The sequence below is a fragment of the Amphibalanus amphitrite genome, unplaced genomic scaffold (genome assembly GCF_019059575.1).
Source record: "Amphibalanus amphitrite isolate SeventyFive unplaced genomic scaffold, NRLGWU_Aamphi_draft 000326F_arrow, whole genome shotgun sequence".
NCBI classification, from domain to species: Eukaryota; Metazoa; Arthropoda; class Thecostraca; order Balanomorpha; family Balanidae; genus Amphibalanus; species Amphibalanus amphitrite.
The window spans coordinates 215,979-238,241 of record NW_024881821.1 but is presented as its reverse complement, the minus strand read 5'-3'; the positions used below and the strand labels follow the sequence as shown (position 1 = coordinate 238,241).

The following is a 22,263-nucleotide window of genomic DNA, read 5'->3' as shown; positions in this document are numbered from 1 at the left end:
TCGATGAGGATGAGGTATTGGCCCGTTTCAAATTGGCCTATGGGATCAACGTTTTTTTTTTAGTTATGTATTGCAGTATGTTGAAGAACAGTCGCTGAGTGTAAGTATGTTTCAACAATATAAAAGCGCAAACTGAACAAAATCATTCGAATTTCGATTATTTTACCGCTGATCCCCTATCTTGCGATTAGTGCTCACATATAGTAAACATTTAGTGGCGGTATATTTATTTGACCTTGAAATGCATCAGCTGAAAACACCAATAATGCCAGAATGGTAACTTCTGCGTCAGAATCCCCGCGTTGCGTAATGAGCAAGCGTTGATTACAAATCTATCACTTTTCGCGTGGACGCTGGGCGAGGATTTCAATTTAAACTCGCTCATGCATTAGCTGTAGAAAATAAGATTGTTTCACATTTTTGCATACGAGCTCTGAATCTCCGGAAACAAGCTCAGCACCGGATTGTAACACTGCAATGCAGAGTAAATGAACCACACTCGGTTGGAGTGTTTGCTACTCCCTGCGACTTTTGCAAGTTTTGGCTTGTAGTAGGGACGAAAAGGTGTAAGCTGTGAATAAGGGCAAGCTGATCTAACATTTTCTTAGAATAAATCAAAATGGCTGCGAATGAGTGCATGTATTTCTATGAGGATGAAGTGTACCGAATCACAAAGAGAGGCAATCTGGAGTTCGGAATGGTGCTTCAAAATGCAGATGTTGATACAGATGAAGAGGAATCAGGCTCTGAAGAAATGGAAAAATTAAAGAATGGTCACATACTAGTGGCTTGGCATCCAAGGGGTGAAGAGGATGTCATACATGAGAAGAAGGTCAGTAAAAGCATTGCTAAATATTGATTGTGAAACTGGCCGAGTCACAATTCCTTACCTACTATTTGTTGTTTTGTTACCACTTTTCTGTTTTTAGATACTTTGTATTGAAAGTGCAATTATTTAGAAGAAGCTTATTAAGTAAACAAGTTTATTTTCTATATGATGATGTTCATAAGTTTAATAAAAACTTTATCATTGTTTAATCAATCCAGTACATTTGTAAATGCAACAAATTACATTAATAATGGATTTATTGTTAGAGTGTTGCCAATTAAGTCAGCTTATAAAAATGGAAAAAAGTATTTTAATGCTGTGTTAATGCTCTTTGACGCAGCTTCAGGGAGATGCTTAGCTTCAGCAATTTCTTTGCTATCCACTGACAAGTTCTGAAGGTTGACAATAAGTGTGTAATAGATTAATGAAGCCTGATATTCTCAATATTTTTCCTTTCCTCTTGAATTGCCAATGATGGCTAATTTTGCAGCCTTGCGTGCACAAGAAAATTGTACCAAAACTTCTTATATCCACAAGAATTTGAGCTCCATGGTAGATGTGAACAAATGGTAACAATAGATCCCCTTCACATGGTTTCTTATCAGTCAAATTTTGGGTGCATTCGATGTTATAGCTGGTGTCTTAGGTGTCAACTGACAAGCGTGCACTCTTATGTATCAATCAGATTGATTCCTTCCAAGGATTGTCAGCAGGTTAGATTATTTTTGTGAATGGTAACTAGATAAGCAAGCTTGATCAAGAAAACAATACCTAAGTTACCTCCATGTGTGAATTGCTCATCATGTGAACTGTCAGGTCATATATGAAGCTGACCAGCCATCAGGTCTACTCTTAGGCTTGCATATTCTAGTTATTTCAAATCAATTTGAAGCCTGACATTTGGTTTGTTCCGAGTGTAGGTATTCTTGAAGTCCAGAACTACCTACTGAGGATAGAAGACTTGAAAATCATTTCCTTTCTCAATGATGAAAAACCTCTTTGCATTTCAGTTCTTTACATGATCCTGAATTTAATTCAGCCTGACTTGTAGTCATAAACTAAAACGTATTTCGTATTTCACCATAAAGAGTCTTGCTAAGGAGTCTGACCTTCCCTTATTGATAGAAGGGTTTCAGTTGGCAGCATTCCTACCTATCTTTGTGACATATTTATCTCTGTATAGCATTGGAAGATGTTCCTGACATTGTGGCTACAGGATCTCATGAACTGGTGCATCCAGGATCATTCTGTAACAGATGGGCCTCTCAGATTGTTGTGCTTGACTTGGCTGTTTTATGGTTTTATGGATGGGCTTCAAATTGGTAGCATCACTGAAGTTCCTGTGACAACACATGGGTTTTAGTAAGATAGTGTGTCCAGTCCATTTCCTATGAAACTGGTGGAGCAGCTACCCCCTATGACTGTAGTGAAGCTATCAGACTGTTGTATCTGATCCCTGTAACTGGTAGATGTTCTCATATTATGTCAGAAAACCTTCCTGACTGGTATGTGACCTCCTGCTGTAACAGAGTAAGCCTCTCAGAACTCCCTATTCCCTCTGTGACAGGAGGGTCTCTCAGATCAGTATTTGACCTCCCTATGTAAATGGTAAACATCTCCTACAGTCTGTAACCTCTCTGTAACAGGTGGACCTCCCTCCCATAATAGTCTTTGACCTGAGACCCATCTGTAAGTGGTAAACCTCTGTTTAAGTCTCTGATCTTCCAGTCCTGACTTACAGTCCTGTTCAGAGCTACAATCTCTGACCTGATCCCCCCCCCCTCCCCAATTCTCACAGCACTGGGCTTCTCAGACCTCAATCTTGCCTCATTGTGGTAACTGAGTGTAACTTAAAACTTCCTCTTTCCCCTGGTAACTGAGTTTACCTCTTAGTCCTCTGTCTAGCTTCTCTGACCTCCCCCAATATTATGTCACAGGTGAACCTCTTGGACCCATTTCCGACCTCTCTGGGACAGTTGAACCTCTCAAACCTCCATCTAGTCTTACCCCCCGGCCTCCCCAATTCCCACAGGCAGGCCTCTTGTTTCACTGTCTAATCTTCCCATGTAACCTAGTGAATCTCTGAAAACCTCCCTCTTCCCTTCTTCACAGGTGGGCCTCTCAAGCCACATTGTCTAATCTTCCTCAGTAACCTAGTGAATCTCTGAAAACTTCCCTGCTCCTTTTTTCACAGGTGGGCCTCTGAAGCCACTGTCTAGCCCCTCTCATACTTCTCCTATTCTCACAGGCGGGCCTCTCAAGTCACAGTGTCTAATCTTCCCACATAACCTAGTAAATCTCTCATCACTTCCCTCTTCCCTTTTTCACAGGTGGGCCTCTCAAACCTCTGTCTAACATCTCTCTTACCTCTCCCATTCTCACAGGTAGGCCTCTCAAGCCACAGTGTCTAATTTTTCATGGTAACCTAGTGAATCTCTGAAAACCTCCCTCTTCCCTTTTCACAGGTGGGTCTCTCGGACCGCTGTCTGATGCCTGGTGACATCGTGCGCCGTCTGGTACCCGGACAGGACACTCAGCGTGGCTACTGTCGCACAATCACCATGAAGGCCACAGTGCAGGTGGTGGGCACGCGACAGGTCATCTACAACGTGTCCAGTGATGAGCTGATTCCCCTGGAGGTGAGTACAGCGGCGATGGCTGTTTCGGCTGCCGGTTGGGCACAGATCGGCAGGGGTAGGTAGTTTCTTTCATAGCTCGGTTGGTAGAATATCGGTTTCCCGATCGTGGTAGCCCAGTTTCAAGTCGCTTGCTCGATTTTATTGATATTGATGGCGGGAATGGTCTGCGGTGCTAGGAACAGCTGCGACCGGTTTCAAGGCTTGTCCTCTCCGTGCAGCTATGTCAGACTCGCATTTTGCCTTACTGCTTCCTATCAGTGTTCTTATTAAACCACAGCTTTAAAGTCTCGATTGTCAATTATACACTGACAACTACCACTGCTACTACCACCACGACTCTGCTACTACCACGATTAACCACGTCCCTCATATTACCCCGCTCTCCGCAGGAATTTGCGCCCGACATAGCCGTCTGCATGGACGCCTGGGTGGGTATCATCAACTCGGTGACGTCGGAGGTGGAGCTGCAGTTTCCCGACGGATCCACCTGCCTGCTCACTGACGATGAGGCCGCCGAGCTCGACGACCCGTCCGGACGACGACTCACGGTGAGATTATCGACGAACGAAGGGAAACGGCGAGGGAGTAGAAAGGGAATGGAGGGATGGCGACTTATGGTGAGATAATCGACGGGACGAAGGGAGACGGTGAAGGAATAGAAGGAATAGAGAATTGAGTGAAGGGGGAAGAATATGACTCACGATGAGAGAACGGAGGGACGGAATAATGCTCACTCAGGGTGAGAGAATAGAGAGACGAACGGACGATTCCTCGGAAGGATGTAACTAGAGAGACGAGCGTATGTCGGCTGGGGATGAGGCAGTGACAGATGGACGCTGGTTTATGGTACGGAACTGACGGACACAAGTCCGATCACGATGTGATAATGGACAGACAGACAGACAGACAAACGGACGAAGGAATCCTTACGCTCAGGCACGGAAGGAAGGAAAACGTTTAATAGCTTATAGACGAACGAACAACGAAGGAACGAACGGAGTACGGACCTTGGGTTACGGTTAGGGATGGGCGCTTTAAACAGACAAGCTCATGGCGAAGATTAAATTACATACTTACCGATCGTGCCTGCAAATCGAACGCCATCTTGTCCCATTTCTCTGACCCGGGGTCCCGTTTCGTCCAATTCTCTGACTTTGGACACCATTGCGCTCCTTTCTTCCCACTCCGAGCATCGTTCTACCCGATTCTACTGACACCAGTAATGGTTTTGGCCCCGTGTCTTTTCCAGGACTCTGAGTTTCGTGTGTGGTTCTACCCGGGTCAGAAGCTGCTGGGACCGATGAAGGCTTTCCAGAACGCCGTCTGGACCTCGTGCTACAAGGACACACAGGCGCTCAAAGAGTGGCGCAATAAACGAGTCAAGGTAAGCCGATTATTTGATGGAGTGGTGAACCGTGGAAGCTGGCGTTATTAGAGAATTAGTCCAGACAGAACTAAACACGAACATAACATATGACAAAGGATTGATAAGCTTAACAAGCGAACAGAAACTTAAACTTAAATGCTTTTCTGGCAATGAAAGTGAGAAGGCAGTCGCTGAGAATAGCAAAAAAAGATAAGCTAAGGCGACGGACATTAATCCTATTCAACAGAATGTTCGAAAATGTGTTGAATTGACGGTAGGATGGTAAATGACTCGCAAAAGAAAAGAAAAGAAAACGCTACCGATGAAATTGAGCTGCGAAGATGAATGGGTAGCTTTTTGGCGATCTACGGGAGATCCATAACAAGTACAGGTACAGGTACTAGTAGGTGTGCTATGATTTTCGTTCTATTCACGGCTGTTTTCCAAACTAAACTAAATGTTTCAGATTCCAAATTAAACTAAATTCCTTGACAATCAAATTACGGTTACATTTATACATTATTAATCCACACACATTTATACTTTTCATGGTATCGATCCCTGATAACTAAAGAAGTTGTCAGCGACGCCTCGGTAAAGTCCTATGCCTGACTCGTCAGCTGGACGGTACGAGAATATGCCAAGTGATGGGTCGCTCAATATTGCCTCGCCCAAATTCATCTATCACGTCCCGGTTCCGGTCCGTTAATTTTACTGCCCGTGTCCATTCTGAACCGCTTTCAGTGGAACTGAGCGGAATGGTTTGCCATGTGCTAATGGCCCGTGGTTGATATGGGATGGTATATTCATTCACCAGCATTTCACAATCTCACTTTCATCCCAGGTACAGCAGTTCACTTAAGGTCCGTTACAAAATTAAACCTCAAGGTGTTGCTCAATATGGAATCTGTTTAATATGCATTGATTCTCATATATCGGCATATAGTGCTTTATTCTGACAGTCTGTAGGTGGTTTTGATGGATAATTTGAAATACCGGAACGGTGCTTTGAGTCATTTCGGATCGATAGCGTTCACTCATGTGTTTTCTCTCGTTGTCGAACTGAGTGAAAATGGAATGTTTGTCGCTTGTCCCCGCTTGGTTACGTTTCAACTACTGGTTGGGACGTCATATCATCAGTCTTCCTTCCCGTATCATGAAGTGGTAGTGGGGCGTCGACAAAGGCTGTTCTGAGATTGTCGATTCTAACTACTTTTCGTGTTGAAGGGTGGGATATGAGGTGCGATGAGCGCTTATCGGGTGGTTCAAGTGGGTTATAAACGGGCATCAGTGCCGGTTTTTTTCCTCACCAGCTGTACGGACATGCAAGAAGTGCGACAAAGTGTATAACTGAGCTTATGTCAATAATTCGCTGAATTCCAATACGAACTCATATTTTCATCGACCTTTAAAATGTCACTTGTCTAAAATGTCGACAGTTGATGTGAGGCCACGTCCCCTCAGTCTATAAATGTCACTGCTTGCTAGTCTGTAGCCGTGCAAAGTTGCGAACACATATAAATTTGCGGCAGATCTTAACATGACTTTCCTCCCTCTGACGGAGCAGTTATTCTCATATACTTCGAATGCATACGAGTATACTTCGAATGCATATACTTCGAATGTGCATTGCATATACTTCGAATATGCATTGCATCATGCATATGCTTCGAATTACAGATGAAACTAGTGATGCAGAATCTAATATTGTTTACCCTTTACTCGTTGATCATACTGCTTGCTTTCATAGTTGCGTGACAGTGTGAACATGTTAAGCTGCTTTCGGGTAATTTCGTCTTATATTGCCTCGCTACTTAGTCCCATCAATGTTCTCCTTCTATCTCAGGTGTCAGTGGCTTAGTACCATGTGACCTCGCTGAACGTCGTCATCCCATATTGCCTCTCTAATGATTCCCACCAATTTCCTCCGTCCACCGCAGGTGACGGTGACCAAATACCACGTGACTTCGCTGACCGTCCATGCCCCGTTGTCCTACCACTAACTCCCACCGTTATTCCCCTCAGGTGACGGTGACCCAGTACCACGTGACTTCGCTGACCGTCCACGCCCCGTGGTCCCACCATGACTAACTCCCATTGTTATTATCTGTCTGCCTCAGGTGACGGTGACCAAGTACCACGTGACGTCCCTGAACGTCCACTGGCAGTGTCGTGCCGTCACGGCTGAGGGTAGCCTCGATCAGCCGTCCTATGTCATCACCGGAGACGATCTCAAACGGTAAGAAACTTTTAGGGGAGAATTCTAACCTAAACGCTGCGAGTGCGCAATGTATAATATCACTGAGTAGATTCATCATGAGATATTATCTGGTAGCTGTTCGACGGGACGGGAAGATTTACTTGTCACTGATGTTAGTTGTCGGACTTTCGTCCCCGTCTTGACTTGGGATTTTAGTTTCACAACGTTTCGGCCAGTTACTTTCCGGCCGTCGTCAGGTGTTCTTTGACCCTTAGAAGGACCTGGATGTTGGTAGCGTTGCGCCGAGCGTGTCATACCTTATCGAAAGTTCCTGTGGTCAGCGGGAGAGGGGCCCCTACCATGTAAAAATGTACATGGTAGTCAAGAGATTGGATGTGGACGTGCTACATCGGTATATTCGTCGGATATTTTATGTGGAAAATCTATCAATTAGGATATTTCATCCGTCAGTTTCATCGAGACACCAATGGGTCATGAAATACCTTACATAGATGCGGTGAACTAACAGATAGTGCGTACCCTTGGCGGGTTTGTCAGCAGCTCGTCTTCCCGTGACTCTTGTACCGTGTCTAACACCCCGATCTATTTGCCCCCAGGGTACGAATGCTGAACACATTCGAGCCGTGTACTCTCCAGCTGGGTGACATGAACACCTACAAACTCCGGGAGAATGACATTATTATGACGCTGGATGAGTGGAAGCGCCTGGAGAAGAGTACCATCAGGACGGGCAGGAGGGTTCAGCCGGGCGCTGCGCACTCGAAACCAGCGGCGGCGGCGGCGGCGGTGACTGGCGGTAAGGGATGCCCGGAGCAGCGAGCTGTGATGGCTCTTAGAAGTCTCGTGTGTATCAAAGTTATCATGTATTTATGTCGAATGATATTCCCAAAATTTGGTTGCGGACGCTCCGGGCTTATTATGCAGCGGTCATTCCTTGACGTGCTTAGATTTGACTTGCTTGACGTGTTTGACGTGCTTCTCCATCATAAGCTACTCGTTTCAGCATTGCTGACGGATGTTAAGCATTTCCTTATCGTTATTCTCCACACCATTTCTTGAACCAGCTCCTCAACCCGACTGATGATCGTGTCCTTCCTCACCACCTCAGGGGCTGCAGCCAACCCAGCTACGTCAGCATCATCAGCAGCCACTGCGTCCACGGCATCAGCTGCAGCGGGAGCAATGGCCGCTCCCGCCGCTCCCGAGGCCTCCGTCAGCCCCCCAGAGGCGGCGGCAGCGGCTCTGACGAACGGCACGGAGCAGGACGACGAGATGGGTAGCGTGAGCAGCTACAGCAGCGTCGGGTCGGCCGGTGAGAAATCAGTCACGAGTGGGGTCTTGCCCATGGGTGGAATGCTTGGTCAGTGGTCGGTCTGCATACTGATATCATTGGCTTTGGCGCTCAGCTGGTAACAGCTTTAGTCGGGATCATTTGAGCAGTCGCATTCTGGGCCCCTATCGACTGCCAATCGGTTGCGCGTGTTTTGTTCATATATTCGGCCGATCTGTGTTCTAGTTTGCACTCCATGTGCACAACCGTTGGTTGAAAGCCATGCATTGTTTACATTATGCAATATGCATGCACCCACTTGAAATTATTTTCCATCCAGTATCCAAACATCCAGTATCCAAACCTCAGCTGGTCCTGCTCATTTCCCTCGCCTTCCGTATCTTATACGACCATTATTCGCTATGTCCCACCAGGTAAGCGCACCCGCCGCGGCCTCAGCCTGAAGACGCACGTCATGAAGAAGCGCAAGCTGAAGCGCTCGCGACCCTGTCGTCAGCCTACATATGAGACGCGCTCCTTCTCTCCGGGCGATACGCTGGTGGTGGAGACAGTGAAGACCGTGTCCTGGGTTACCGTGGTCTGGCAGGTGAGCGCTCGTGGGGGTTAACGTGGTTTGTAGGTCAAGATGAGAGAACGTATTCAGTTTGGTCACTACTCAGTACTCAGTATCATGGACGGGCATTTGATGGCGTAAAGCGGAGTTGGGAGTGTGCTGTATGTTGGAGTGTGTATGTTGGGAATTTTAGTCGGGTCTCCGTGATCTCAAATACAGGAAGTTTTTTTTTTGTAAGAGGTGACATCCTAGTGGTTTATCGTGGTTTGATAAGGGGAGGAACATCAGTTGCATCATCAGATGTATCTGGTCAGGTGCGATATCAGAGGTTGATGGTTTACCATGGTTTGACATTCGTGATGGACTATGATAGCGTCTGCCGAGCCTGTCCGTCCAGCTGCGGGCTGGCGGATGACAAAATATCACATGTCTAGCAGGCAACAGGCTTACTGCAGCTGACAGACGGATTGACAGGTGGCTGACTGTATTCTATGTCGGCAGGACGGCTCGGTGGAGGAGGACATCCCGTCCGTCAGTCTGCACCCGTCCCACCATCTGGACGAGCACGAGTTCTTCCCAGGTGAGTGTAAGGCCCTGTCTCTGCAGAATGGTGATTTCGGATATGGTCTGGTCCATTGATCAGCCGCTTCATGGCCCCTCGGGTCTCTCTTTCACCATCACTCCTCAATCTCTTTCCTCCTCTCACCTCTCATCCCGCATCTCAGCTTCCTTCCGCCCTACTTCCTTCCATCCTTGACCTTGTTTCACCCCATCAGCTCTCATCCTTGTTTCACCCAATTTCTTATTCATCATCTCACCCGCATCTCAGTTCTCTTCGTCTTCCACTAGTCGCTCCCCTGTCTCACCCACCCCCCTCCCCACACCCACAGGCGACTACGTGGTCGAACAAAAGACCTAGGCTGGCCCGGCAGGGTACTGGAGTGGTAACAGAGTTAATCTAACCCCTTCCGTCGTCCACAGGCGACTACGTGGTGGAACAAAAGACCGAAGTTGGCCCTGCAGAGTACGGGGTAGTACAGCACGTCGACCACGCCGGACGCACGGCGCTTGTCAACTGGTACCAGATCTACCTGTTTGGCAGCGACGCCAGGTACGAAATCCCCTTTTCTACATTTCATTCTTGTTTCGGGCTAAACTCTACACCGAGCCTGGGTTGACTTGTTTTAAGTTTTTGATCTGTTTTGTGCATATTATATGTCAAGGCTGATGTAGAAAGTTCTCGGGAGCTTTCTTTCAGATAATGAAAGGTTGGCGTTGGGTAATGGGCTCCCTAATACCCCAGTTATCATCCAGTCATTCTCGATTAAAGACAACATTATTTATTCGTATCGTGGTTGCTGTTTTGTTTTGATGTTAAAGAGGGATGTGTTTGAATATTTTTTTTCCGAGATATATTAATGTAAGTATTATTTTGTTTGATAGCTTTGACAGTGTTGTGTCACTAACTTGATGAATATGACACGGTGCTGCCCATGACTAGCCAAGGATGACGAAGTGGCGATGATACGACTCTTCCGTGTACACCTCACTCACCCAAGGATAAAAGCCGCAGTCGCCGCTTCGCCCGTTCCATTCACCTGATGATAACTCGCCTTCTCTCTCCGGCAGTCCCCAACTACTGCGTCAAACGGAGGCCTCTGTGTACGACCTATCCGACCACCCGGACTTCCGCTACCGGCCCGGTACGGTGGTGGTCAGCGTATCACCGAAAAACAGAGTGATCACGGACACTGACGGAGAGGAGAGCAGAGAGAGCGGCGGAGGAGATGGAGCGAGGTGAGGAGGACGGGAGGGGAGGGGATGGGAGGGCGCGAAGGAGGGAGGGTGGGGGAGGGAGGAGGAAGAGGGAAGGAGGGATGGAGGGAGGTAATTAAAGCGAGGACGACAGGGAAACTTTTCGATAGATGAAACTTCGATTTTCGAAGAGGTATGACAATAATATTGTCATACCTCTTCGATGAGAGGTACTCAGACGTTACCTCAGTTACTCTAGTCATGCCTCATGGTTGAGACTAGAGTAGCTGTTCAGCTTCAGACTGAGGCCGGCCATTGGGAGAGCGAGTGGAAGGGTGAGGGGCAGGACAAGGGCAGTCGATAGAGGTAGAGAACATTGTTATTGGTATTGTGACTGACCTAAATATGAAACGCCTTTACATTTTCTTTTTAGGCTTTAATCTACAGTATGTATATTTTTTTCTTCAGATTGTCCATCACGTTTAAGCCAATCAAATTGGTGGGTCCACCGCCCTCGCCCTCTAACGCCTCCCCCTTCCCCCCATCTTCCTCAGGGAGGTAACGCTAGCCCACTGCGGTTCGAACGGACCCGCAGGCGGCGGTGACCCAGCTCCTCCAGCCCCCGCAGCTCCCTCAGCTCCCGCAGCACCCTCAGCTCCATCAGCTCCATCAGCACCGTCAGCTCCGGCGGCTGAAAATACGACCGAGGATACAGCGGCGGCGCCGGGCTGCGGCCACGCCGGTCAGGTGCTGGATGTGCTGACATCTGGTGAGGTGAGTCGGAAACTATAGTGTTAGCGACGATCCAGCGGTGTTTCAGGCATGGGTCACTTGCGTTCACCTAGCCAGATCGACGAAAGTAGGGACGTTGATTACCTATTCAGTTTATAGCAACAACTCACTCAGCTATCATCATCTGTGAAGACAAACCAGACGGCATTTTCTGCTGGCTGCTGCCTACTTCGCGTCGGACACAAATGCTTAGAAAGGGTTGAATGGAATGAATAAGGATGAAGCAACAAAACGACAGAATGCACAAATTCTGAGCAGATGGGTGGGCTAACTGTCTCGTTCCCCGACTGGAGTCGTCAAGTAGGCGAATCATGTGTACTGGCTCTGCGTTTCACCATGCTCTGATCAACGGGTAGTCTGACAATCCCTCATCTCCCATCTCTTTACAGGTGAAGGTGTGGTGGGCAAACGGCACCACATCCAACTGCTACCCGCAGGACCTATTTAGGGTGAGTTTTACCGAGCTTGACAGCGTTCGGCCTGTAACAGTGACGTTTTATGGATTCTGCGTGTATATCGCAGTGTGAAAATTGAAATGTTTTTACTAGGTTTTAGACAGAACTAGTAACCTTGCATTGGTTTGCTGGCCATATGGCTAAAAACTCAGGGTTGACTGACTCCGAACCTACTGGATTATTCTCGAATATGATGTGAGTTTGTATTGACAAACTCAAAACTGGTGGTCCAAACTGAGCCTGACTCTGAGTCCGTTCCACAGGTTGGCGAGTATGACTCTGACGAGGGTGAGCTGTGGGACAACCACGACTCAGCCGACTCCACCGAGTCACAGTGGGAGACTCAGTCGGAGGAGTCAATGGTCGCCGGAGACGAACCGTGAGTCAGAGTCGGCGCCTGCCTCTGAGTAGAACCTGAATTCAGTCACTGAGCTGAGGCGAGACCAAAATGGACAGAGCCTCAACAGTACCTATTGAATGTGATACTTCAAGGTCTTCATTAGATTTTGATGTTCGCTTTACAGTGGTTCCATGCTGGTTATTTTATAGGTATTGCACCAGTAAGTTATGATAGATCGTCATTTTATTCTTGTTCATCCACATGCCACGGCTTTTCCGGGTCTTTGACCTCAAATGGATCTGTGTTCTCCCCGGTGGTGACCTGGTGATCTGTGTTGTTTCCATATGACCTGCGCCAACACCTCACTGACCTCAAGTTACCTTGCGTCCCTCACAGTAACTCGGAGCAGGCAGAGACGCCCCTGAACGAACGTCTCAAACCCCGCCTGGCCGCCATCATTGAGAAAATCCGGGTGACTATGTCTCGACTGGAGGAGATCTTTACGCAGAACTCTGCTCTCCAGAGTCCGCTCATCATGCGTCAACTGCTGGACATCTATAAAAACTCCAGGCTAGTGATTCGGTCAAACAGGAGAGGGAGCGCGCATTGCTTAAAAGTACTGTGGGATTTTATTATCATGGAGGGTTTGGACCCGCTAAGACAGGGCTAAGTTCGTTAGGATTACGTTCTTGATGTTTTTGCGGAATGTGCTATAAGATATGTTGGAAGTCATTCCGTTCATGCGATGTTACGGCGCGTTTGCCCACGGTGTATTTCGCCAATTAATGATCCAGTTATATACACCATTACAACGCTATGTAGTTGCTTCGTCGTGTCATTACGACGCTACAATTACGAGGGCGACGTGGAATAGGGACGTTGTACTATAGGGACGCTGAATTGCAACGTTGTTTAATCCATGCGTTCCTCGCGTCGTTTTGCAGTTATCATATTAACCTTTTTTATTTGTGATTATTTTTACGAGTAGGTTTCACTCCCAACTAACCTACCCCACCATTCTCTTTTGTTCGCCGATCAGCGCGGTAATGGTCGTGTGACGTTGCAGATTATTTCTCTTCAGGTGTTTGGACAAACTCATGGACACCACTTTCTTCGATGAGTCGCACTTTGGTGGTCTCGTGAGCCAGGTAAGAGCCGCTTGGATCCTCGGTCAGTCTCATGGTCGCTGGCGAATGCTGAGATCCGCATGTTAAGTGACGGGGGAATGGGCTTTTCGCTACTGAAATACCCTGCTCCCTCTCTCAGAGATTGACAATAACGTATCGCATTGCGGTGCTAGATGAAATCGTACAGACGGTAAAGAAGGAAGTTGGGGTTTACGGGCGCGTCGACCGCAAAATGACCACCGCAGTCGACGCGCCCGTAAACCCCAATGAACGAACGAAGTCTTCTTCCTTTTGGGATAGTGTGAGATGTTTGGCTATATGGTGGAAATTCGAAGTAAAAAACCCGATCATGAAAGCTATTTTACCAAGCATGATTTTGTTGACGTCATCACCAACAGAGCGAGTCATACTACTGTAATTCAATGTTGCCGTCTATTAGTGCTACAGATCTAGGATCGAGCATTGCTTTGTCACCCTTGCTCACCCCTCACCCCGTCCCTTCCCCTTCTCCGTGCCGTCAGATTCGTGAGCGCTCCAAGGCGTTCGCGGCTCAGCGGGAGAGCGCTGCGTCCTGCCGTCTGGCCGACGGTGGCGACGCCAGCGGCGACTCGGCGAACCAACCGGCCACCGGGTAGGTAGTGAGCTGGCTATCTGTAATAATCTTGGGGCTGGATGATACCAGCCGTCACCTTGCTTTGAGGGAACCCATATGGACAGTGGGCGAATCAGTAATATGTGATATTTATGACCCTCATAACGTTTTTGCCCTGTGCATGACCTGAAGTGACCCATGTGACCTGTGTGACCAGTTTATGGCCAATATGACCTGTGTTTGACCTGAACCTGTGACCTGAACCTGTCAGTCAAACATGTGTTTGACTGCAGATGACCCTATGTGATGTGTGTGTATTTTCTATGACCTGCAGTTATGATGTGTTATAAAGTTTGCGACTTTTATGTGGTTGGTCTGACCTCTATGACCTATCTGACCTCTCTATGACTCGCTCTGCCCCCAGCGCATCTGTACCCGGCGGCGCCAGCGCCCTGGTCGAGTGTGGAGAGTTTTGTACCATGGTCAAGGCGCAACTGCTGCTTGCATACGAGGAAGTGGTGAGTAGAATTGCACTCTACGAGTTTAAATGCATTCTCGTAAGTCCTGGGCGCCGATACCAGTGGAGATGCCGAGTTATAGCGTGGGCTCTATGAGTTGTCAAATTGAATGGACATTATGGCTATCAGTTTTGTGTTCATGAAGAACACGTACGTTCGTTTGCAGTAAATTAAGTTTTTGACTCGTGTTTGGTTAGCAATTTAATGCATCCTGAATAATGTATTTTAAGTTTTTCATTTGACGTTTATTGATTGGCCTGCTTAGGAATTGTGGGTATTAGGAATTCAGGGTATTAGGAATTGTGGGTATTAGGAATTGTGGGTATACCTTGCCTTGCCGCTAACCGTTAACCTCCGTGTTTCAGGTTCGTCGGTACGGTATCTCTCTGAACAGCACTTCTGTGGCTCTTGAGTCGGCCACCAGTCCCGCCGGCGACGACTCGGGAATTAACGGAGACCTGAGGACGGAAGGTAAGTGCCGGAACAGTGATGTAAGGTAGGACTGTAAATGTATCAATGGTAAACTATTGCAGGAGGTAAGGGAATAAATATGACAATAATAGGCAGGACAATAGACAGCGGGATCTTAAGACAGTATGGTTACGGTCGATGACAGGGACCTTACGTAGAACGGTAAGTGTGAATGACAATCTTAAGGAGGACGGTAAGTCGGTAACTTTTGGCTGGACTCTGTATAGAGCATGAACCGCTGAGTTCGTGAAGATGTTGACATCAACGACATTTAAAAGTCCAATACCTGTGGATAATTTTAGGCATTTGGTGCATTTCGGTCTGTGCTGTGTGTGTGTGTGTGTGTGTGTGTGTGTGTGTGTGTGTTTTTTTTTTTTTGCCAGTAATTTCAGTTACTATGTCCGTATGTCGTATGCAGTGTATTCAGTGTCAGCTTTCGCGGTGTTTCGGTGTCAGTGTGCGTCACCGCGTCCCGTTACCGGTCTGTCACCAACAGATGGTACTGAGGAGACGGAGCCGGCCTCTGCGGACCGCTCCAAGGAACCGTCCACTCCCGGCCCGACCACCGCCGCTGGCGACTCGGCGCCGCATGTGCAAGGTTAGATGACAAACACAGTCACGTGAATCAGGAGGACACATGTTCCACAAATTCCACATAGTGCACATGCTAACATGGGGCATAAGACATGCTCAGGACTGGACACTAGGCATGTCTTAACGTTGTACATCGTCTGCTAGAATCCTCCCATAAATACGTCGTGTTTGAATGTCAAACGAGATGATAAACAAAAACATGTGAGTTGAGATTTATTGGAATGAGGCGTACAGAAACAGCAGTGTAGGCTCCACTAGGCAATACTCTCCGCCACCAAACGACCGGTGACTGTCTCTTTGAGCTGGCTGTGCTGCTGAATGCGTACTGCGGAGCACCGATATGACACTAGGATACAGCTACACAGAGGATACTATTTGTTTCTGGTCCCCTGCAAGTTGCAACCCCACTTGACCTCTCTGTCCCCGTTTCTGATCGATCTCCGCTCTTTTTGTGACCTCGCCTATCTATATTACTATTTGTGGTGACGTAGTTTCTGTCTATTATGGCAAAAACATCTAACCAATTTAAGTCAAGATACGACAAACATCGGGCAGACAGACAAGACTGACCGAAGAGAAATCAAACTGATATAGAAAAACGCGTGATTCAAAAAAGAAATGGGCTACAACATAGACCTCGACGTCTTCTTCCAGAGCCCAAACAACCTTGATTCTTGATTCTTGATTCTATTACGAAGGTCGCGACATGGTGCTACGTAGCGCGGGTTACAGGTCACACCGTCACACCTACCGCGCTGAAATTTGCGCAACTCATAGAACAAGGATGGACAACGTGCCTTTGGGGGGTCTCGGCTCGATCGGGTTGATAGCGAGCGCGTGGCGCGTACCCAAAAAGTGCAAATTCGCGTCATAGACTTAACATGTATTAATCGGCTGGCAAAAACGGGCGAAAACAGCCAAATTTGCCCGACACGGGTCCGGTCCCGGTGCAATATCTCGGTAACCGTGGGCCCGACCGGTACGGGGAAAACAGCATCGTGTAGAGAATCGAACGGGCTATCGAATGGTGTGCGGCGCAGGGGTTGGCACGCGCCACGTGCACCGGAGAGGACACTTTCTTTTGAAAAATGGACGTTTTGGACGGATTTTGGAATTTATATTAATTTCAGGTGATCGTCGGACGAAATGAGTTGAAACAGCGCCTATTAGCAATAAAAATGTACCGTCTCTCATGGAAAAATTGTGAAAAGCTAATTGATCAAAAACAATGTGGAAAAAATCGCTGAATTAAATGGTATTTGTCCAAAATGTGCCACTAAATAATTACACGGATTTTGCTGCTTAACCTGATACGTTTGACAACTGAAAATGCTATCATTGGAAAGAGCATTCAATTCTCTCCAAGATCCAATCATCACGTTTGCATGACAAGCAACAGTATTCTTAAAAATATAAATGTTTCAAACCTCTGCAAAACGATTTTTAGTGAAAATTATCTACGCCTTTAATTTGTCATAAAACTACGCGCCTAAATTATAAAACACATTTGACAGATTCTGAAGTGGAAAGCATGCTTATCAGACACGGGCACCTCGATGCGGTGGATATTTTTTCCACAAACCAAAACGTTTAGCCGTCAAAAAGCAATCGACCGAAATGGATAGATAACCCAACCGACACAAGAACAACCGAACACCCGCCGATCGAAAATATCCCTTTTCGCGTTGCGGAGCACGCGGGTCACCCTAGTGACTAACTACTCGGGCCCTTTTCTGACTATGTGTAGCCCTGTACTGTACCGTTTCTAACTGCTCTGGCTTCTGAGTCTCTGACGTGTCTAACTTCCTTTCCGCCAGAGTTCACCACCCTCCCTACCGTTCCGGACGGCCACAAGTTCAAGGTCAGCCTGTTCCAGCCAGTCGGCGTGGACAGCCACACGTTTATGAAGGCGGTGAGACGTGAGATCCGGCTGCTCACCCGCTCACTGCCCGACGGCATCATCGTCAAAGGATACGAGGAGCGCATGGTGAGAATAAACTCATGAACAGACTCGGAAAAGCGGCCTCTTGAGCTGGCTGGATGTGGTATGTTCGAGTGGGAGGTGAACTCTTTTGTGATAGCTCGAAGTTCTGAATTTTGTCGATGTGCGGGGACTTTCTGTTGACAAGATGCATGATGTTATGTGGACATGATACTATGGAGGGCTGAAAAGGCTCGAAGACCTCTGGCACTTGCTGAATGGCATACTTAGAATTACTCTTGATTTAGCGGATTGCTTTTATGGGCTCTAGGGCATCTACATAAATGCGATTTTTTCTTTCTAGATGCAGCTGGTCTGCTCTGACCTCTTTATAGTTATATGGGTCAGGATATTATTATGTGATGATCGCCAAGCCCAATGCACCCTGCTGACCTCTGTCTATGTCTGTGTGTTCCAGGACCTATATTCTGTGATGATTACCGGACCTCGTCGCACACCGTACGAAGACGGACTGTTCTTCTTCGAGGTCCAGCTGTCTCCCGAGTACCCGCGTACACCGCCTGTGTTCCACTACATCAGGTATGTATCGGTACACCAGTACCACACTGTACCACCTGTACTGTACTCCACTGTCTCTCGAATACCCGCGCACACCGCCCGTGTTCCACTATATCAGGTCAGTACCCGTACTTCACTGTATTTACCAATTTACCCACCGTATCCCACCATATCCCCTGTTGACTGTACTCAACTGTACCGAGCTGTACGCGCGCACACCGCGCGTGCTCCACTACATCAGGTAAGTTAAGTGATTCTGATTGAACGATTTCATTTCGATTAAAATGTTGCAAGTCATATAATGTAGATTGAATGATGATTGAAACGCACGCGAAGACAAACTTCTGGACGCTCTAGCCCCAACATGCTATGCGCCCTAAACCAACAAGAGCAAACAGTGCTAAATGGCCAATCATCGCGGCAGACCATACTAACACTTATCCCTCTGTTTTCCCCACTCTTTTGTCTCCAGCTACTGCTCGGACCGTCTCAACCCGAACCTGTACGAGGACGGAAAGGTGTGTGTCTCTCTGCTCGGCACGTGGGGAGGACGCGGCTCAGAGGTCTGGTCATCATCCTCCAGCCTCATGCAGGTGCTCGTATCTATACAGGGTGAGTCCGCTGACGATATTTTGAGTGGGTGTGTATGTTTGTGTGTTTAGAGGTTTGGCACTGAGGGTTTCGGGGCTAGGCCAGTGCGTATGTGTGTTTGTAGGTGTGGTACTAAGGACTTTTTTACTGGGTCAGGGATGAGATATTGCTACCGAGGGCTGTGTGAGAAACATTATTGCCCATTGCCCAAGGTATCTCAACGGGTACCTCTGAGGTTATCTCAGGGACATTATTGTCTTATTAGGGTTGTGCTAGGAATGTACGGAATGTATATTGTAAGCCAGGGTTGTTTCAAGGATTTATGTGGTCGGCAAATGGTTGTGCGGAAAAGTTGAGCGGGAACTGACGTTTTGCAGATATGGTAATGGGCCACCAATCATTTGCGACATGAATCTTTCATGGATTCAATCATATGATTGTTGTCTTTAGGTCCTTATTCTGATTTGTATCTCATACCCTTGTGTTACATCCGATGGAAATGGGGATAAGCTGGGTCCTTTTTTAATTCGGCATCAGCCTTCCGCCCAATAGATATACACTATACAGTCCGACTGAGTCGTTTTTCCGTGTGTTACGCAGGACTGATTCTGGTGGCTGAGCCCTACTACAATGAGGCTGGCTACGAGAAACAACGCGGGTCACAGCAGGGTGCCGAAAACAGTCGGCTCTACAATGAAATGGTACGTTCGATGGTGTCAAGCGTTATACTTAGTGGGAAGGATAACTAATGCCAACCGTGAAAGTCGGACTAACGTCAAACAAGCGCGCGAAAAAAGTTTTTAAGAATCACGAGGGCGCCGGTATGCACTTGCTGCCTTGATTTTGTAAAAGGAGGATTAAATAAGAAGCTCGCTTACCACTCACAAATCCTCTTTCTGGAATGCATGGCCCTATAAATGTTGGGGGATTCGGTTAAAAATGGTTAGAAATGACTGTTGGAGCGTGCCTGCCTCATTCTGCCGTGTTATCCATGGATATATGTGACACTGCTGTTTCCTGTTCATTGGCATGGGTCATGTGAATGTCAGACGTTTTTGTATCACCTTCCTGCTAACGCCATTCTGCTCGTTGCTGCGCACAGGTGATCCTGAAGCTGGTGCAGTCGCTGACGGCCATCCTGCGGAACGCGCCCTCCGTCTTCGAGGAGGAGGTGGCCGAACACATGAGGACACGAGCACACAAGTCAGTACGACCCTCCTTCACTCGCTCAATGAGACTCTGCTCCTGTGGGGCGACTTACTAAAGGAATACTCCAATATTGTGTCTCGTACCGTCGCGATTTTTTTTTTAATACGTGGTGCCTAATTGTGTTCCAGAATATCATTATTTTCATTATGCGAATAAATGGGCATTGGTCAGTGTTCTCAAATCGCCCCAATTCATGCATTGCTTAGCATTGTCGGGTTCTCTTCCCATTTGTCGTATTTGTCTTGAAACGCCGTGCTGCCTATGATATGGTCCCGGATTCAAGTTTGCTTGTTCATTGAGTCCAACGGTTATCTGACCGCCCCTCTCCGTTCTTCCACAGACTGATCGCCCGACTGCGTCACTGGCTCAGTGTGTCAGAGGCCGCCACTGCCGCCGGCGGAGCCACGCCAACAACAGGTGAGATAGACGACTTGCATCGAAAAGAGCTACCAGACGTCCAAGTAGTCAGTAGTACGAGGGACGCGATTGCAATGCTGACTGTATAACTGTCTACATTTTATGCGTATGAATATGGTTCTCCGGAAGCCGCTATTATAAGGCCTTTAACTTTTATGAGTCCTTACTCAGGTGGATTGAAACGCCACCAGCGCTGCCGTTCTTAACTGTTGTAAGTTAACGGGGGGGGGGGGGGGGGCAGACCATAAATCTGGTCCACTCTCTCACCAACCCTGTCTCTGTTTCTAACCGCAGATGGAGCTGCGCCCAGCGAGTTTGACCGGCCCGACTTCCCGCTGCTGCCGGCGTCTCGTGGTTTCGGTATCACGCTGAGGAAGACCCTGCAGACCTTTGAGAAGGTAAGATGAACTCTAACGTCCAATATCACCGGAGTACTCCGTAAATCTGGGCCCCTTGGAAAAGCAGGCTTGTTTTTTTTTTAATGTTCATTTTCTATAGGCACATTAACAGGTTTTCTGTCAATGCGCCCCTAAACCCTAAATGGCAATTTGATTGACAACATAGTACCAGTTTAGGGGGATCAGCTGTGTTGGATGAAATATGAGAAGCAGTAACAGAGAGTGAGGGTTAGAACTTAGAGCTATATCATATCTTAGTCTGTCCCGTAGGCCGCGCAATCAATGATCTCTGGTTGTCCGGGCATCACTTGTCTGATTGGTCTGACGTAAATCGTTCTGCGCTCAGGCTCTCGAGGAATGCGGCGTGGAAGACACCACTCCAGCCAATGAAAAATCTACTACCCCCTCCACCAACCCCGCCTCTGCCCCCTCTGGAGCCTCCACCTCCAACCCAACCACCACAGATAACCCCACCAGCTAGCCAAGACGATACTAGACTCCATATCTTCAATTCCGTGGCGTAAGTCTGTGGGCCGACCGTGCGGCCGCTCATCAGACTTAACGTCGCTGCCATGCTCCGTTTTTGCCAGCTTTAGATCGGCTCGTACGCTCGGCTATGATGGTTTTGGAGGTTCATATGGCCTCAGATGAAGTAAAAGGCTGAGTGATGAAAGCTGATTCAAGAAAGGCGACCGCGTCTTGCCGGTGCATTGTTGCGTTCAAGCAGCCCTAACTTGGTGGGTGCGCGGCTAAGACGGAGCGCTATTTGAGGTGTTTTCTTGGATTGTGAGTTTGTGAAGGATTCACTGTTGATACAGCAGAGTGTGTGATCTGTGGCTGGCTGCCTTGTGTTGGAAAGGACGCTCACTTGGCGAGGAAGGCAGAGGAACGATTTTGTTGGTCTGGCGAATGCCCGCCCCAAGGACACTTCATCACAGGCAAGAACCCAAATGAGTTAGCTGGTCTGGTGACCGGCTGCCCTAAGGTCACTTCGTCGTAGGCAAGAACAGAAGAGAAGTCGAGAAGAGCTTGGGAGGAAGGTCAGAAAGAGGCCGGAGAAGGCCGTTTGTCATGAGTTTGCGGCTTCGTGTCGCACTACCGAACACGACGCTAGACTGGTCGAAACATGAGCTGATGCCACAGGTTAGTGATTCACAGGCAGGGCAGGCACTTGCCAGGACTACTCCGGAGTGTACTGTAGTATTAATCCACATTTGTTTCGTTATTATACGTTTTCAACTATTTGGCTTCTGGTATAATTGCACTGCAATGAAGTACCGACATTGCAAAGACGGGCGTATGCGCGATGTGCGATGCGTGTATCTATAAACTTAAACGTCGATCGTAAGTCGCTCTTGCCGCCGATTTGGTGTCCCGGTTACCCATTCTCTGGCGTGCTATGGATTGTGTGAACGATTGTCTGCTTGTGTTTGCAATGAAGTTTGTGGAAAAGTCGCTGGGATTGTGAAAAATACTGGTCGCATTGTCGTCAGTCGGTGGAAGCGGCCATGTCTTAAACGTGCATAAAGAATAAATCTGTCAAGCTTGTCGGCTGTGTGGTGGGTGGTTCTCTTAGACGAGTTTTCGGGGTTTGGGATTGGGAAG

The 22,263-nt window shown here is 47.8% G+C and overlaps 1 protein-coding gene across 2 annotated transcripts; it reads left to right on the top strand.

Moving 5' to 3' along the window:
* Positions 1 to 290: 290 nt before the first annotated feature.
* On the top strand, positions 291 to 22,206 carry LOC122388538 ((E3-independent) E2 ubiquitin-conjugating enzyme-like). 2 transcript variants are annotated; one of them, XM_043379735.1, is made up of 28 exons: positions 291 to 832; positions 3,295 to 3,468; positions 3,858 to 4,016; positions 4,718 to 4,852; positions 6,955 to 7,073; positions 7,652 to 7,851; positions 8,164 to 8,367; positions 8,760 to 8,932; positions 9,401 to 9,479; positions 9,881 to 10,010; positions 10,529 to 10,696; positions 11,209 to 11,428; positions 11,836 to 11,895; positions 12,165 to 12,280; positions 12,638 to 12,811; positions 13,323 to 13,389; positions 13,890 to 13,999; positions 14,385 to 14,478; positions 14,844 to 14,949; positions 15,446 to 15,547; positions 17,361 to 17,530; positions 17,943 to 18,064; positions 18,516 to 18,655; positions 19,235 to 19,335; positions 19,737 to 19,837; positions 20,184 to 20,260; positions 20,555 to 20,658; positions 21,005 to 22,206. In XM_043379735.1, the coding sequence occupies exons 1-28, from the start codon at positions 620 to 622 to the stop codon at positions 21,137 to 21,139; spliced, it is 3,753 nt and encodes a 1,250-aa protein (XP_043235670.1). In that variant the 5' UTR covers positions 291 to 619; the 3' UTR covers positions 21,140 to 22,206. The 2 variants fall into 2 exon arrangements, with proteins under 2 accessions (XP_043235670.1, XP_043235669.1); XM_043379734.1 differs by having other exon boundaries at positions 309 to 832; positions 13,308 to 13,389.
* Positions 22,207 to 22,263: the final 57 nt, after the last annotated feature.